Source organism: Eriocheir sinensis, chromosome 40 (genome assembly GCF_024679095.1).
Source record: "Eriocheir sinensis breed Jianghai 21 chromosome 40, ASM2467909v1, whole genome shotgun sequence".
In the NCBI taxonomy this organism is placed as follows: domain Eukaryota; kingdom Metazoa; phylum Arthropoda; class Malacostraca; order Decapoda; family Varunidae; genus Eriocheir; species Eriocheir sinensis.
In genome coordinates this window covers 1,145,247-1,162,500 of record NC_066548.1, presented here as the reverse complement: position 1 = coordinate 1,162,500, position 17,254 = coordinate 1,145,247, and the positions used below count along the sequence as shown (strand labels likewise).

The following is a 17,254-nucleotide window of genomic DNA, read 5'->3' as shown; positions in this document are numbered from 1 at the left end:
TAGTGTTGCCTCAGGTTATGTTTTGAAGTTTAATACCGCACTTGTTTTCTTGTCCGCCCTAGTATTGCAATGTTCTTTTTGTTTCGTTTTTTTTTACAACAAAGGAGGCAGCTCAAGGGCACACACAAAAGGAAACAGTAATAAAAAAATCCCGCTACTCGCTGCTCCTAAAAAGAATCCAAAGAGGTGGCCGAAGGAGGGGTCAATTTCGGGAGGAGAGGTGTCCTGATACCCTTACATCCGCAAGGCCCAGCACGCCGACGCCTGTTTCCAGGAACACGTAAAGGAAACAATTATATGAAATGACACAGCCCTCCCGCCTCGTGGTCCCTAATATGTAAGGATTTACACACTGACAAATATTTTTTTCCAGTTTCTAGAGATAATCTGTAAGTTCCCTTGTTACACTTGTTAATGTGGCAGGCGTCTGCTGCTGTGTTGCTTGTTTGCACCTCAACAACTCTTCCTTAACATTACCAGGCAGCGTGTTTAATGTTTCTCCTTTCCCCTTGTTTCAGGCCGCGTGGGAACGAGTCCTGTCCGCCCACACTACCCCACGCCCCTGCACGCATCATGGTTCCCGGAGCACTCCCGCGGCGTGGGCGTCAGTCACTCCCCCTCCACCTCGTGGGTTGCGCCCCTCACCTCGCGCCCGCCGCCGCCAGCGCCCCTGCACCACCCACACCTCTTCACCTTTCCGCCCACGCCTCCCAAGGACGCCACCCCGGACCCCATCGGCATGACGGCGGTGGCCCACGACTACAGCTGCGTCACGACCTCCGCCGCCACCCACGCCGCCCACCAGCAGGGGCTGGAGATGTCCCTGGCTGAGCTCAAGTCCCCCCCCGCCCTCCTGCCCCTTATGGGGGGCTCCAAACGCGAAGGTAGCGACGAATACGCCTTCTCTGTTCCCTTACACCCCCCCGTCCAACCACCGCCCATCCTCCACGCCCACAACCCTCAACCTCCGCCACCACCGCCCGCTGAGGGGCTCCTTCCCGACCCCTATGCAGTCCACGACGCCTACCTCCCCGCCCATGAGGATGCCTACTACCCCATACCCCCGGACCCCTCACCCCCCGGACGCGCGCCCGCCATCTCCGCCTCCAAGAACAAAAGCAAAGCCAAGGCCAGCGCCGGTAAGACAGCCCTCGAACACTCCTGCGTTAACACCACACCACCATCACTTTCCACTTGCTAACTGCCGAGTGATAATTTGTGTCGCTCCTTTAACTTGCATCTGCACTTCGCACACGTCCCGGCCTGCCCGCGGGGAGGCGAGGCTCAGGTAGCGACGCGCCAGACCAACACCTCGCCGCCTTAACCCATTCCAGGAGTCGCGGTTTAGGCGTGTTGATCATTTAGTCTGTGGCGGCGCGCTTATTGCACTGCATAAACATGAAGCACCCGTGGACCCGCGAGTCTCGGTGGAGTGTTGAGCGACGCTGCCGGTGACCGCTCAGACGCTCTTTCGGACTGCTCACTTGGCGCCTCAGGCCTTGGAGACTTTCCTTGCCTAGCACCGAACACTGCACTCGCGACGCCTCAGGTTCTGGCTTTGTTACGCACCCTCATCATTTACGCACTTGTCCGCACCGCCTGCTGCTAACTAATTGCACCTATACTGTCAGTCACTTTCTGCACCTTCTTTTAGACTTATGTATTCCAATGTTCCCATAAAAGTTGGCCAGCTTGTGACACACAGCTGGAAGAACAATATCGATGCCATTTAAAAGTCAATCGTTGCAGACCTGCGTTGTGACAGCCGACAAAAAATCGTGTTGATTAATACCCGGAACATATTCAAGACATTATTCAAAGGCCATTCAGGCGAGAGTCTCATTATGCAGTGAAGCAATCGTTTTACAAAGATACTTGATTAATTATTCAGAGAGTCAATCATGCACGATGGTGTGGCCTGCCGGTGGCCCGCTGACCCTAGGCGGAGCGAGCCGCGGCCACCCCCGGCAGAAGGAAGGGTCCAGGTAGCTGCCCACCTGTCACTGAGGGACCACTTTCACCCTCCATATCTGTCCCGCCCCCCGCCCCCCGCCCCTCAGAATCCCGTTTCTCCTCCCACTCACACATTCTTGACCTCTTCCCTCTGATTATATGGGTACACACACACACACACACACACACACACACACACAGTAAAAAAGACAAAGGTCAAATTATTTTCCGCGATGTGACAACACAAACACACTAATTGATTTCTTTATTCGGAACAGTGCGTCACAAACTTGCCAAATTAACCCCACTGAACTCTGCTTCGATCTAAGAGTCCTCGACATTTCAGATTGATATTTGAGTTTATGTCGATTCATTCTTGTTCCCAAAGGTTTTATACTCCTGTGATGCGGTGTTCTTTTTAATTAAGGGATAGTGCTTTGTTCCGGTAATCCTATAAGTGAATACAGAGGACAGTCATGATATTATCCTAACAGCATCAGTACCAACAGGCCGAGAAGGAAGACGACAACAGCAATCGCAAAAAGGAATTACTAACAGCAAGCGGCCTAAAAAAATAATACTAGGAGCAAAAACATCAACATCAGCATCATCTACAGCATCCAAAACGTCCACAACAATAATAATAGTAACGACAACAACAGCAATAACAACAACAAATACACAACACTCACAGCAGCCGGCACCAACATCAGCAACACCTAAAACAACATACCACTACCACCACAACACCACCGCGTGATCTGTCTGCCCCGCCCACCAATACACGAAGCGTCCAGCCTCGCCTCGGCCTTGCACCATCTCCGTTTGCTCATCTGATTATGTAAATGGCCGATTATCAGCCGGTTATCTGAGCCCCATCTGGCGCCAGCGATGCTCAGACAGGGGCACCAGACACCCGCGCCCCGCACCCCGGCACCCGCGTCCTCCCGGGCCCCTCAAGCTTGATTATCAGCCGTGTCGGTGGATCTGTATCGATTTTTCAGTGTGTTCCTGGCAAGTGGCGGCGGCTTGGTCCACCAGCGTCCATGCCAGGAAAACCTTGGTCCAGAGAGACTTGGCTGTCCACTGAACTCTTACGCTTTCCATGTCTTTTTTTTATTACTTCACACATACAACGCATACCTAATGATTTCCCTTGTAAAGAGCTTCCTTGTAATTTTCGGAGTTCGTTGCGCACCGCCGCGGCACCGCACAGCACACGGTGGCATCTCCGGCGCCAAGGACCTCTAGCCTTGCCCGGCGCCAACCTTGTAGAGGGAAATTTGTCTTGCTTGATTACGAGACCTGATGAAGCGATAGAGCTGTCAGGTGGAAGGAGACGAGGCTTCCAGTGACGGCAGCAAGAGTCCAGGACAAAAACAAAAACGGTACAGTGATGATGGATCTAAAATGACCTCCCTTCTAGTGATCATCTGAACCTTCAACATCCCTTCAGATATGAGGGCACGAACATTGGCGCACAGACATGAATCAAATAACAGACCAGTATCGGTAAAATATTCATAATACATGCTGATAATCCTTGTGGTCAACGCTCTATACATTAGCCCTAGAACACTTACAATGGCCGGGTAACGTAAACACTTTCGTGGGGTAGAATATACAGTTTCTGAAAAAAAAAGATAAATATTTGTATCATGTTCATTGAATCGGAAAACAAAAATAGTAACAAATATGTCTTCTGTACTTGCATATCTTTTACTGCTTTCATTACTAGTAACAAAAACTGAATGCCTTAGACTTAGGGAGAACTAAAATAATAAAAAAAAAGAATTACTATATTACTGAAAAAAAAAACCGGTGTAAAAATGACTGATGCTGTAGAGCTGAGCGTCGAGCCACACACACCCGGCCGTGTACACAGGAGCCTCAGCACCGGGAGTCACGGCCTTCAGGCACCGCTGGGAACTGTGCGGAAGAACGTTAAGCAAGGCATGTTATCGGGGAGAGTCCAATTTTTTTTCACTGTCTATGAACACAAAATATTTAAAACTTTATACAAGAATGTTTTTAGTCAAAAGACGTCATTTGAGTAAAACTAAATCACATTTATTTACTCATATAAATGAACAATAACTTATGAAGATTTTTTGTTTTTTTTGTTAAATCAACAATAGAAATACGGTGTACAGGTGATGTATATTTCTCATTATTATTCGCCACTGTTAATGAACACAAACTGATTGACTGCAAATTTCTTACCTATAATGTCCTCTCGGAAGACTGTGTTTGGGCTCTTGGTAGATAGCGAGCGTCAAGGTTCTGCCGCCCCCACGGCCGGATGATGTCCACTTCCATCTCCTTCATATATCTGCGCCTGATCATCCCGGTACAGCATCCTCTTCCTATATCACTTCTGACCGCCCACACACACGCACGTAACATTTTCGTGGGGTGAAATCCATCCGTTCCGTTCCGTACACGCCACCACGAGCAAGCGAGCGACACGATCAACCCCAAAATTGAGGTCATAAGGACGGGACTAAGGCAGCGCAAAAAGCCATTCAATGAACACGCAAATACAAACGCTTGTTATTTTGACGCCCCACGTAAGTCTTCCAGGTAACGTTAATGACTATGATGCCTCATACCTGGTTGCGGTTCCGACGAAGCCTTCAAGCCGCTCACATATCGTTCATCACTCACCTGAAACAGAGAGAAGGTTGTAAGAGGTGACCACTCGTGTGTGTACGTGTGTGTGTGTGTGTGTGTGTGTGTGTGTACTATCTACCCCGCACCCCATACACACTAACACACTGAACGTCCATACCACCACATCACAGCAGTCCATAGATAGATAGCTGGATAGATAGATAGATAGATAGATAGTTTACACACGTTTACACATACACGTCCACCCTCCTGCGACACTTACCACGTGCACACACACACACACACACACACACACACACACACACACTAACAATTTGCGAGCCTCCTTGCGACGCGTAGTGACGGAGCGTAAAAAACGTTCCCTCTATCAGAATCAGGTTTTAGTACAGCACCACATTTTTGCTTCCCATTGACGAGAAGCAGAGCCACCCACTGACTTAACCGATGCTTAAACTAATGATCTTAACGTCACTCTTCCCCGTGTTGCGTCCTAAAGGGAATGTCAGGAATAATCTACTCCGAATCTTCCTTCATAGCGGGACGACGAGGAGCCGGGAGTGAGGAGCTGAAAGTGGAGTCACATTATTTCTCCCTCGTATAGGGCTATGGATGCATGACTAAGGACGGTCAGCTGGTCTTTGATGCGCTTACTTCACTGTATAGACGGCACTTATGAGAGCCACGGGGGTACACGAGCAAAGAGTCATTACTTCTTCGTATGTTTATGGCCGGTCTGCTGGTCTTTGCTGCGCTGATTCATTATATACAGACGGCACTTTGGAGAGGCAAGACAGCTACGAAAAGACACACGAGCCGAGAGCAGAGTCGCATCATTACCTCCTAGCTCGCGCAGGGCTGTGTAGGTGCGTGCTTGGGGCGGGTCCGCTGGTCGGTCTCTGATGCGTTGAGTTCATTTTATGGGCGACACTTTTGAGAGGCGACACCCAGCCCGGATCGCTAACGAGGTGGTGAGTAGCGGTAACTCGTCCATCCCGCCCATCTGTGTCCCTCTGTCCACGCTTATACCTGAGGGCGCCGCAGCTGCTCCACCCTAACCACCACGACTTGTTCTATCACCGCCACCGCCGCTAACGACCACCGCACCGTTATCTTACTGTGGGCAGATGCAGTTCAGAAGAGGTTCACGTTAGCTAGAATAGAGGTTCAGGGGTCACGTTCTTAAAGCTATCGGGCTCCCATTATGACAATTTTTCTAGGCCACAGAGAGGATTAATCGGGTTTTGATGAGTGAGTTTCGCGTTCTAAGTGCAGAAGTCGGGTAACACTAGGATCACAAAACAGTCCTTGAAAATCCCAGCAACTTCTACGAGAGGCTTTTTAAATAGGTGAACTGAGGCGGCGATACGTTTGAAAAGAGGCGTTAGATTTAGTGTTGGAAGAGGGAAGGTGCTGAAGGGCAGGATGAAGGTTGTTTGAGGGCACTTTGAGGGTTTAGTCTGAGTGTAGTTTTAGCTAAGTAGAGATGCATGGGCTCAATAGGAACGGCCCATACACAGACTAGTTCCTTCACCATCACCAGCGTTATCATACCATGGGGCGGACGAGGCACAGAAAGAGGCTCACATATACTAACAAAGAGGATCAGGTCACCCAATACATAGACTTCAACACAACCATAAGGACGGAACACACTAACAAACACACATACACACACACACACACACAGGCAAGGAGGTTAAAGACACCGTACTCTGCCTGGAGGAGATGGATGGGGTACAGGCCTGGACCCACCGCCATGCACATCTGTCTGTTTGTCTGTCTGTCCTCTTCTCGCCATGACGTAACCTTCTCTTGGACTGGGTGAGAGCGAGGTCAAGGGAGACTCTGCTTTGTGTTGGGAGAGGCGAGGCGAAGCGTTAAGGGCAAGACGAAGGTAGTTGTGAGAGCACTTTCAGGGTTTAGCTTGAGAGTAGTTTTAGGCAAGGAGAGATTAGTGCTTTAAGAGGCGTTAGATTTAGTGTTGGCGTTGGCGAGTCGCTGTGGGCAGGATGAAGGCAGTTTGAGGATTTAGTTTGAGAGGAGTTTTAGGTATGTAAAGATCAATGCTTTAAGAGACGATAGATTTAGTGGTGGAAGAAGCGAGGTGGTGGGAAAAAGGTAGCTGACGAATTTGAGAGCATTTTGAGGATTTAAATTGAGAGTAGTTTTAGGCAAGGAGAGATGTCGTGTTTTAAAAGGCGCTATACACATGTAGGTTTAGTGTTGGTCCGTATTCTCTGACGCTTTTGTCTTTCACATCAAAAACTTCCAAAGGCCGAAGAAGAGCTTAATCAGATTTTCTTGAGAGTTTTCTTCGGTTCATGATACAGAAGAAGGGTCAGACCATGCTTTCACCTCTCACATCAACAACTTCCAAAGGCCGAGGAAGAGCTTAATCAGGTTGTCTTGAGCGTTTTCTTCGGTTCATGATACAGAAGAAGGGTCAGACTATGCTTCCGCCTTTCACATCAACTATTTCCAAAGACCGAGGAAGAGCTTAATCAGGTTGTCTTGAGCGTTTTCTTCGGTTCACGGTACAGAAGAAGGGTCAGACTACCACCAGGGTCATAAAAGTACCCACGAAAATACCCAGAACTCTTACGAAAGCCTTGTCAAGTGAGTGTGCTTTTTTTTTTTTTTTTTACGTTGCGGCCTATTGCGCTCTGAGATGTTTAAGAATAGGACCCTAATTTCCTTTTCCATGCCACCCCCTCTGTCCTACGCCTTCCCACGTACCCTTATATCAAGAACTAATTAAATGGTACTGAGCAAGGGACCATCACCTCTACCACCACTACCACCACCACCACCATCGCCACTACCAGTCAGCCACCTTCCAAGACGCGATAAAAACGAGTCCATATCAAGGGAGCGTCCGGGTCACCTGAGCTAATTAGTGACGTTTGATACATGGCCCTTACCTGTCCACTCCCTCCTCCTGCCTCTCTTCTCTCTACTACCTCTCTTCTCTTCTCTCTTCTCTTGTTCACTCATCATTGTCTTTCCTTTTCTTTTTCCTTTTCTGTTTCTCATCTTTTCTCTTCTAATATATTCTCTTCTTGTCTCTTGTCTCCTCTCTTTTCCCACCTCTCATCTTCTTTCCTCTTCTCTTCTCTTCCTCTCTTTTCTCTTCTCTATTCCCCCCGCCTACGTCTTCCTGTTCCTTTTCTCTCCTCTCCCCTAATCTTCTCTCTCACCTCCTCCTCCTCTTCCTTTGAACTCCCCTCCTCTCCTCTCCTCTCCCATTCTCACCTCTCCCTCTTCACTTCACTCTTTTCCTCTCCTCTCCTTTCCATTCTTCTCCTCTATCGCCTTTCTCTCTCATTCCGTCCAACACACACCAACACTAACGGCGTTTCGATCTACTATGCGCCAAGGCCATTGAACATCGTCTTACCCTCTTCTCGGCCGCCCCTCGCCACCACCCTTCCCGCACGCCACATCCCTCTCCACAGTGTCGCCTAATCCGAGTCCTCTAGTTCAGTGATAAGCGCTAATTCGGGGCAAATCGTCGCCTGATAAGAGACATTCCCCAGATAGCGGTGAGCGGCGCCGGCCAGTGGGCTCCGCGGCGGCCTGACACGATAAGCGGCCGCCGTACACTTGATAATGATGATATAAGGACCATATTGGGCGCCCCCGACCACGGCATAATGGGGCTCGTTAGGGGCCCAGCGGTGGTGCCCTGGCTGGTGTGTATCGTAGTGAGAGGGGGCGGCACACACACACACACACACACACACACACACACACACACACACACACACACACACACACACACAAACATCCACCCGAAATTGACCTCTCTCTTGGCCACTCATCTTTACTTTTTTTTTTTTATATAGGAGCAGTGATTAGCGGAATTTATTTTTCCTCATTTACTTTCGCCCTTGAGCTGTTTCCTTTACTGTAAAAATGAAAAAGAAAATAACACTCCTCCGTCATCTCCCCCTCCCCCCCCCACCCCCCATCCATCTACACACATTCTTCAATCCACGAGACAGAGAAGGTCAGTTTTATCACGTTCCTCTGATGGCGGCGCTCCGTGTGTGTCAATGATTACATGATGTGTGTGTAATTACAGGTTCCTGCAGCACTTAGGCCCTTAATAGCCCTTCCCCTGCCCCCCTTAGGCACGCAGAGGCAGGTGACACGGGGCTCCTTTATAATTAAGGTGACACCACTTATATACAAGGGAAAGTAAGTGTTTATCGACGCACTTAGAGGCCACACGCTCGGATGCAAAGTGGAATTCCGGGGACCACGTTTGTTTCTGGGTATTATGATGACGCTGCTTAATTACATGGTAGGGATAAGTGCTTGTTTACGTACTTTTAAGAGGTTACATGCAAAGGGAAGTCCTGGGAGCATGTCTGTCTCTGGATATTTACGGCGCACGTCACTGTTCTTTCTTTCGAGGGTCGAGGCAGCGAGTGAGGGGTAAGGCAGAGGGGCACAGTGTTGGGGTAAAGGGTGGGGCAAGGGTGGGGTAAGGCAGAGGGGCACAGTTTGGGGGGCAAAGGGTGGGGCAAGGATGGGGCAGGGCGAGGCGCTGGGCCGTGCGACTTTCACTCTTGGTGCGGCTCTTGGTCAAGGCCGGGCATTGTCTGTCGCCTGGTTTTCCTCCCCGCGGTTCTTCACGTGGCGCGGCTGGCTAGTCTGCGCGCCGCTCCTCCGCAGTGCCTCGCTATCTAAATTATCATCTTTTCACTCGATCCCTTGTCAATAGTCTGCATCTGCGGGAACAAACGGCCATTTAATCGATCGCTAATTACCTTAATTAAACTACAAAGATCTGAAGGTCCACTGGCAGAATAGGCCCAAAGAGGAGGATTTTTTTACGACCGCCATGCCAGTTTAAAATTTCAAATAATTAATAGCCGATACAGGGCCGGGTATTAAAATAAATTTATCTTCTGCTGGCCCCGCGCACCCGGACGTTCGTGTTGAAAATATTTTTCCCATTACTCGCAGTTCATTACGCTTTTATTGGATTATTTCGATGGTCCGCGTCCATGTTTTACAGAGATGTGTTTGTGCAGCGCCCGGCGGCCTTGTAGCGAGGCGGCGGCGGGGAAAAGTTGGCCGATAGTGAAGGGGATGGATGATTTGATTCCCTCCCTTCCGTGGCCATGCGTTGCGAGCCGTGGTGACCCGCAAACCCATGGCATCACTATAGGTGAGGCCCTCCCGCTGGCATGAGAAGGCTTTGGCTACGTCGAAGCTTGTGGCTGTCGACTGTATCCCCAGCTGGTGATACTAGAGGGAATGTACGATCTCTCTTTCCGTGGTAATGCATTCCGAGCCTTGGTGACCTTGAAACAAAATCGCATCACTAGAGACGAGACGGGGACGGAGCGAGTAGCTGTCGGCAGTATCCTTAGTTACAGGAAATAAGAACAAATTAGGTGGTAGTTTGTTGTGAACGTGCATCAGCAACAAGTATATATTGCAATAAAGGCAAACCGGAATTCAAGCCTCAATATTAACTGCGTAAAAGTACCGGCAGGGATTATAAATTTTAGGCATTGGTTGTTACCGCGACTTCAAAGCACTGGTCGGTCGCCATGGTGACAGGAACACGGGGAGCGGCAGGGCCTGTCTCTCTCCCCTTTTTTTGGCCTCTCAACGCATAACACTTCCCGGCGAGGACTCTGCATGCACTAAACCACATTTCCACCGCTTTCCTGTTTTATTATAGGACGAAAACGCGTAACACCCCAAAAAAGTCACCACAAACACCACTTCTTGCAGGCGAAACTAACATAAACTCTATATTACCATTGAGAAAAAATACGTCTTCTGTGTCATTGTCCATCTGTGTCTGTTTCCCATTCTCTATACTTTTTCTTAGAGGCAGTGTTTTATTTGCTTTTATTTACATGTTTTTTTTTCTTAGCCATTGCGTCCTTTACTATAAATAATTGCAGGCTATTATGTTTACGAGTGCTTATCATATCAATCTTCTTACTGCTTGACATTTATTCCACTCTGGTCTGTTATAAAGGGGTGGTTCAGTAGAGCACATCAATCATTATAATCTAACTGGCTTTGTTCTATCCTCCTTGCCCATACCCTCTCCTCGTACCTTCATACCTCACACCTCCCCTCTACCCTCACCCATGCCTGCCCTATAATGCTCTTCAGAAGGCAGGCAACACGCTGGCCAAATCAAGCTTGCCGCCCTTCCTACATATTAATCTAACTGGCTCTGTTCTCTCCTCCTTGCCCATACCCTCTTCTCATACCTTCATCTTCATACCTCAAACCTCCCCTCTACCCTCCCCCATGCCTGCCCTAAAATGCTTTTCAGAAGGCAGGCAACACGATGGCCAAATCAAGCCTGCCGCCCTTCCTACGTATTAATCTAACTGGCTCTGTTCTCTTTAGCTCGCCCGTGCCCTTCACCAACGCATAATGTTCTTCAAGGGGAGGGGAAAACACTGGCCAAATCTTTCTCTCCTTCTTTTTCGTCTTCCATAAGCAATCACTCTACTTAGGGATGGAACGCTATTCGATATTAATTATACTCAGTGACTGGCGTTTGCTGTGTGTGTGTGTGTGTGTGTGTGTGTGTGTGTGTGTGTGTGTGTGTGTGTGTGTGTGTGTGTGTGACAGTTCATGGCTACTCTGACCCACCTCACCACATCTAGAGTTCACATTAATCTTCGTCCCTTCTAATATATAACGTGTAAATTGATTAGCAAATAAATAAATAGATATATATAGAGAGATAAACAAATAAAATCTCACCTGCTTTCGACCACACCTCAACACACACACACACACACACACACACACACACACACACACAAACAAAAACAAAACAAAGAACACAACCAGACGACAAACCCTTTCACTCCGACACCACCACCATCACCACCACCACCACCACCAAAAGCTTGCTCGCGCGCACACATTCATAATTCATCCCTGGCCGGAGGATTGAGTGAGCGCGTGTCGATGTGGCCTTGATTAATATTAATGATTCAACACCTTACCCGAGGGAGCGACACACGGCCGCAGCGTCTCGTAAGGAGGTGATCGCTGGCCGCCTCCCTTCCGTGTGTGTCAGGGAGCCACTCGCAGACACTCACACTCACCTGAGAAGAAGAGAAAAGATATTGTGTTCAGGTGACCCAACACTCACTATTAATGATTCAACATTCTCAAACACACTCGAAGAAAGGAAGGAACTGTTTAGGTCTCTAGCGCATCCATTGTTTATACAGGAAACTCAGATGCAGAGAAAAAATAGTATGTTATGGTGACCCAAACAATCACTACCTTCTCAAACACACATTCAAAGTGAGGAAGGAAGTGTTTTAATCATTCAAGCGTTGCTGGCACAGGAAAAACATCACATGAAGAGAAGAATTAAGGTGCTCAGGTGACCCACTCAATCACTGCCTTCTCAAACACACATACTTGTTGGGAGAGAAAGAGGCGTTTAGGTCACTCGTGGATTTCTTACACACAGACACACTAACCTAAAGAAAGAGACACTAAAGTAAAGTTCGTCAGGGTTAGCACTCATTACCTTTACGCAGGTAGATATAACAAGGCCAGGTGGAAATTTTAGCAAAGGTGATAAGATGCCTCTGATTAATACTGACTGTTGAACGCTGATGGTGACGATAAATAATGATAATAATAATAATAATAATAATAATAATAATAATAATAATAATAATAATAATAATAATAATAATAATAATAATAATAATAATAATAATAATAATAATAATAATAATAATAATAATAATAATAATAATAATAATAATAATAATAATAATAATAATAATAATAATAATAATAACAAAAGCCTAGATACATTTATGAGACGTGCTTTTACTATTGTTATTTTTTATTAACCTCCACATTTAGCCCCTAAAAAAAAATATATACATTATCACAAAAACGACTCACAAAGTTCCCCGTCTCTTTTCCCTGGCCGGACACGACACCAGGTAACTCATTGTAATGGGCGTGGTCTCTCTCAGGTGATGCTTATAAAAAAAAGTTAATCGACATATGATGCAGAAAACGATAAGGGTGATCGATTTCTTTAATGCCAATAAGTAAATAATAAAAGTAGTAATCACGAGTCTATTTATCAATCACCTCAAGCGCTAATTAACTTCAATCATTTTTAAGGTTAGAATTGTCAAAAAAGTGATTCAACCTTCCTCGTGGACTGTTTAAGGTATCGGAGATCTTTTTCATTGCCTCCTCCATGATCGTACAGGTTTGGGGGGGGGTCCTGTCTATCTATCTATCTATCTATCTATCTATCTATCTATCTATCTGTCTCTCTGTCTAACTAACTAACTGACTGACTGACTGACTAACTATCAATCTATCTATCTATATCTCCATAATATCAATATCTCACTCACTCACCAACTAGCTAACTAAACTATATATCTATCTACCTACTCTCCATCTATCTATCTATCTGTCAACTATCTCTTCTTCCGAGGTAACACGTGCTCAGAGGATCCCTACTCGTGTCTGCCTGCAAGTGGACAGCCTTGGGTGGGAGGGTCGCGGTGAGAGGCCGGCGTGATGGATGTTGGCAGGGAACGTGATAGATTGGGTTATCAGAGCGAGGGACTCATCAAGCATCACCCGCTGCTAATATCCAACCTTGGCACCAATGCTTATCTATCTGCTGCTGTTTTGTTTGCTCATTATCTTCCTATATTGTATTATGTGTGTGTGTTGGGGTGAGTTTGGAGGCTTTTCATGTATTGGTCTATGTGTTTTGAGGCTTTTGATGTATTTTTCTTTATCTTTTAATCTTTCTATCTTTCTGTCGCTAGCTTATCTGTCTATAGTTCTATCTTATTCTTATTGTTTCTTATTATATCTCTATCTTCTATGAATTGTTACCTGTTGCCTTATGATTTCTGTTTTTTTCTTAATATTTTCTTTATCTTTTATTTTTCTCTCTTCCCGTCTTTAGCTTACCTCTCTATCTTTCTCTTCTTCTCTTACTGTATCTTATTTTATCTCCATCTTCTATGAGACGTTATTTTTTGCTCTGTGTTCTGATGCTTTTTATATATTTTTCCTTTATCTTTTATCTTTCTTCATGTCTTTAGCTTATCTCTGTGTCTTTCTATCTTTCACTATCTTTTCACTATCTCTATCCTCTGTTTTATTCCACCTTTATCTTACGAGAGAAAGCACACAATATCTTTCCCTATCGAACTCCAGTAAGTAACCCGTGTGTCTTGCATCCACCAGAGGGCCGTGAGTGCGTCAACTGCGGAGCCACGTCGACGCCGCTGTGGCGACGCGACGGCAACGGCCATTACCTGTGCAACGCCTGCGGCCTCTACTACAAGATGAACGGACAGAACCGGCCCCTCATCAAGCCCAAGCAGCGCATGGTACGTACTGGAACTGTCTTTGGCCTGGCAGTAGTAGTAGTCGTTGTAGTAGTAGTAGTGGCAGTAGTAGTAATAGTAGTAGTTATTGTCGTAGTCGTAGCAGTATCTCAATCATAATTTTACCCAAAGAGTACGAGAAGGAGAATGGGTTGGAATGGGTGAAGGAGGAGGAGGAGGAGGAAAAGGTGGATATGATGATGATGGCTAAAGATTAAAAGATGATAAAAGGAATAAGATAAGGAAGAGGAGGAGGAGGAGGAGGAGGAGGAGGGACATGTAAAAGAAAGGGAGGAAGAGGAGGTAGTACAACGATAGGGGAGGAAGGGTTGAGGGTTATAGGGGAAACGAAAGGGAATCGAGGAAGGGTGAAAGACGGTCCAACTCCCTTTATTGGGCTGAAATAGGATAGGAAGTAATTAAGAGGGCATTTAATCCTCCTCCTCCTCCTCTTCCTCCCCCTCCACCAATTTCGGATCTTTCTTTTAAGAGTCGAAGAGTTTCTTTATGGTGGGAGATAATTTTAAAGGATTGAGTCTCGTTTTTTTTCCTCTTCCGTATTTAAAATCAATTATCGTAAGTTGATAATATTGATTGAGGTTATTTTGAGGGTCTATTGATTATGTTTTTTTCTCTCTTCCTTTTCCTTCTTTTCTTATTCTTTTCTTTCTCCTGTTATTTTATGTCTTCTTCTCCTCCTTATTCATTCCTCCTAAGCATCTATTTAATTTGTCTCCTTCAACATTTCCTTCTCTTCTTCTTTCTCCTCCTCCACCTCTTCCTCCTCATTCTCCTTCTCCTCCTCCTCACGTTCTTCTTCTTCGTCGTCATCTTCCTCCTCTTCCTCTTCCTTCTCTTCCTTATTGTTGTATCTTCCCTCTTCCTCCTCAACCTATTTTCCTCCGTTCTCCTTTTCTTCATCCTCTTCTTCCTCCTCCTTTTCTACTCTTCTCTACAACACTTAGTAAAAAAAAGGCGTAGCAAGAAACACGCTAACCTGAAGGAAAGGAAGGGGGGGGGGAGGGGGAGGGGGAGGAAAGCAACACACATCTTCCTCCCTCCCTCCCTCTTCCCTTTCTTCCCTTCCCCTCCCTTCCTCCCTCCCCTCCGGCAGCTCCTCCTCCTCCTTCTTCAAGCGGGTCGCGGGATTTACGGCGGGTATCGAAGAGGAGGAGGAGGAGAAGGAGGAGGAGGAGGAGGAGGAGGAGGAGGAGGAGGAGTCACGCAACCTGAAAACCGTGTCGCCACCTCGTTACCTCTTCTGGGGGGGGAGGGGGAGGAGGGGGAAGAGGGGGGGAGAGGGAGGTGGGGGGAAGGGGGGTTAATGGAGAGAGAGAGAGAGAGAGAGAGAGAGAGAGAGAGAGAGAGAGAGAGAGAGAGAGAGAGAGAGATAACTCCTCACCCACAGCTAATGGCACCCGAGAGGCAGAGTGTCGCCATAATCACATGAAAAATGGCCGCCTGTCGTCACGTGATTAATCTAACAGGTAATGCAACGGTTAATGGCACCTGTTTGTGGCGCGTTACTGAGCGTGGTAATTAAGAACCGCAATAAAAGGGTCGTTATGGAAGGGAGGCCTACTACTTAATTTCTCTATCTTTTTAATTTGCCTTGAGCTGCCTGCGATGCTGTAGTAATAAATTTGATAGCTGTTGTGTTATGATCAAAAGGGAAAACAAAAGTAAATTAAAATAGGGTCGCAGTAGAAGTCGATTTAACTAAACAATTGAACTTAAAATTCCGAACCGAGAAAAAATACAATCAAGTAAGACAAATCTTATGATCAGAAGGGAAAACAAAAGTAAACAAAAATATGGTCGATTTAACTAAACAATTTAACGAAAAAGTGTGAAACGTTAAAACAAACAAACAAATAAGACAAGTGTTGCGATATGATCAGAGGTGCGCGCACACACACACATACACACACACACACACACACACACACACAAAAGAACCTGATGTAAGTAATCCGATGGGGAAAAGAAAGACAGAAAGACAGAGAAAGGCTAAAGTTGAGGGCCCACGCAACAGTTGTGCGCGGGCCCGGTGTTCATCTTGTCACAACTGGCCTTTGTTGCTCGGAATCTAATCTTGCTTCTATCTCATAAATACACTCGCTTCGATTTCAGTCCACACAGCGCTACGGCCCTGCATGTGAGTCCTGTCCTAAATCCCGCCCTGGACCGCTCGTATATAAATAATAACACAAGCCTCGCGTGGGCCACCTGCAGGCATTCCGGAACACCTGCGAAGTCCACTCACGTCACCTCCTTAGAGCAGTAGCCTGTCAGCGTCACATAAAGAAAGTAACGTACGAGTGGCGGCCGTAACAACTTCATAAAGACGTGAAGTGTAAGTGAAATGATAACGAAACCAAACCGACAGCAAATAAATAAGAATGATAAGGAAAACGGGTCATGCTTTGAGGAACACGCGCTGGCTGCCGTGCATGCCCCAGGACGCCACGCTGGGACCTCCGAATATTAAGTAATTTTTTATGTTTGTGTTTGTGTCTTTGTTTTGGGTTTGGTGAAGCGAATTAAATTTTATTACTGGCAAGAGGGACAAATTTACAGGCACGCGCGTACACACACACACACACACACACACACACACACACACACACACACACACACACACACACACAGAGGTCAATATACACAGGTCTTTTTTACTTTGACTAAAGAACAAATGTATAACCTGTAGTAGTAGTAGTAGTAGTAGTAGTAAAGGGAGATGGTGTGGTATTTAAGTGGTGGTGGTTGTTGTATGAGGAGGAGGAGGAGAATGAAAAGAAGGAGGAGGAGGAGGAGGAGGAGGAGGAGGAGGAGGAGGAGAAAAGGAAGAATATAATGATAAGGAACAGGAACACGAGGAAGAGGACCAGGAATAGGTGGAGGAAAATAATCAGGAGGAGGAGGAGGAGTAGGAGGAGGAGGTGGAGGAGGAGGAGGAGGAGGAAGAAGAAGAAAAGGAGGGAGACAGCAATAACAGTGGTGGTAATGGTGGTGTCGATGGTGGTAGTGGTGGTGGTGGTGGTGGTGGTGGTGGTGGTGGTGGTGGTGGTGGCAAGAGCTCTTACTCGCGTCATCTCAGAGTAAATAATTCAGGCCGATAATTCGACGACCAACACACGAGGAGGAGGAGGAGGAGGAGGAGGAGGAGGAGGAGGAGGAGCGAGGGACGAGTAATTGTTAATGTGTGTGTGTGTGTGTGTGTGTGTGTGTGTGTGTGTGTGTGAATTACGTCAAGGCAAGTATGTCATCGC

General features: G+C 46.8%; 1 protein-coding gene across 1 annotated transcript in view; it reads left to right on the top strand.

The window, feature by feature from the left end:
- Positions 1 to 17,254, top strand: part of LOC127009162 (trans-acting T-cell-specific transcription factor GATA-3-like) — a 178,645-nt gene that overhangs the window by 55,073 nt on the left and 106,318 nt on the right. Inside the window, exons 3-4 of the mRNA XM_050881956.1 lie at positions 519 to 1,139; positions 13,840 to 13,985. Coding sequence (XP_050737913.1) covers positions 519 to 1,139; positions 13,840 to 13,985 — 767 coding nt within the window. The remainder of the gene's footprint in view (positions 1 to 518; positions 1,140 to 13,839; positions 13,986 to 17,254) is intronic.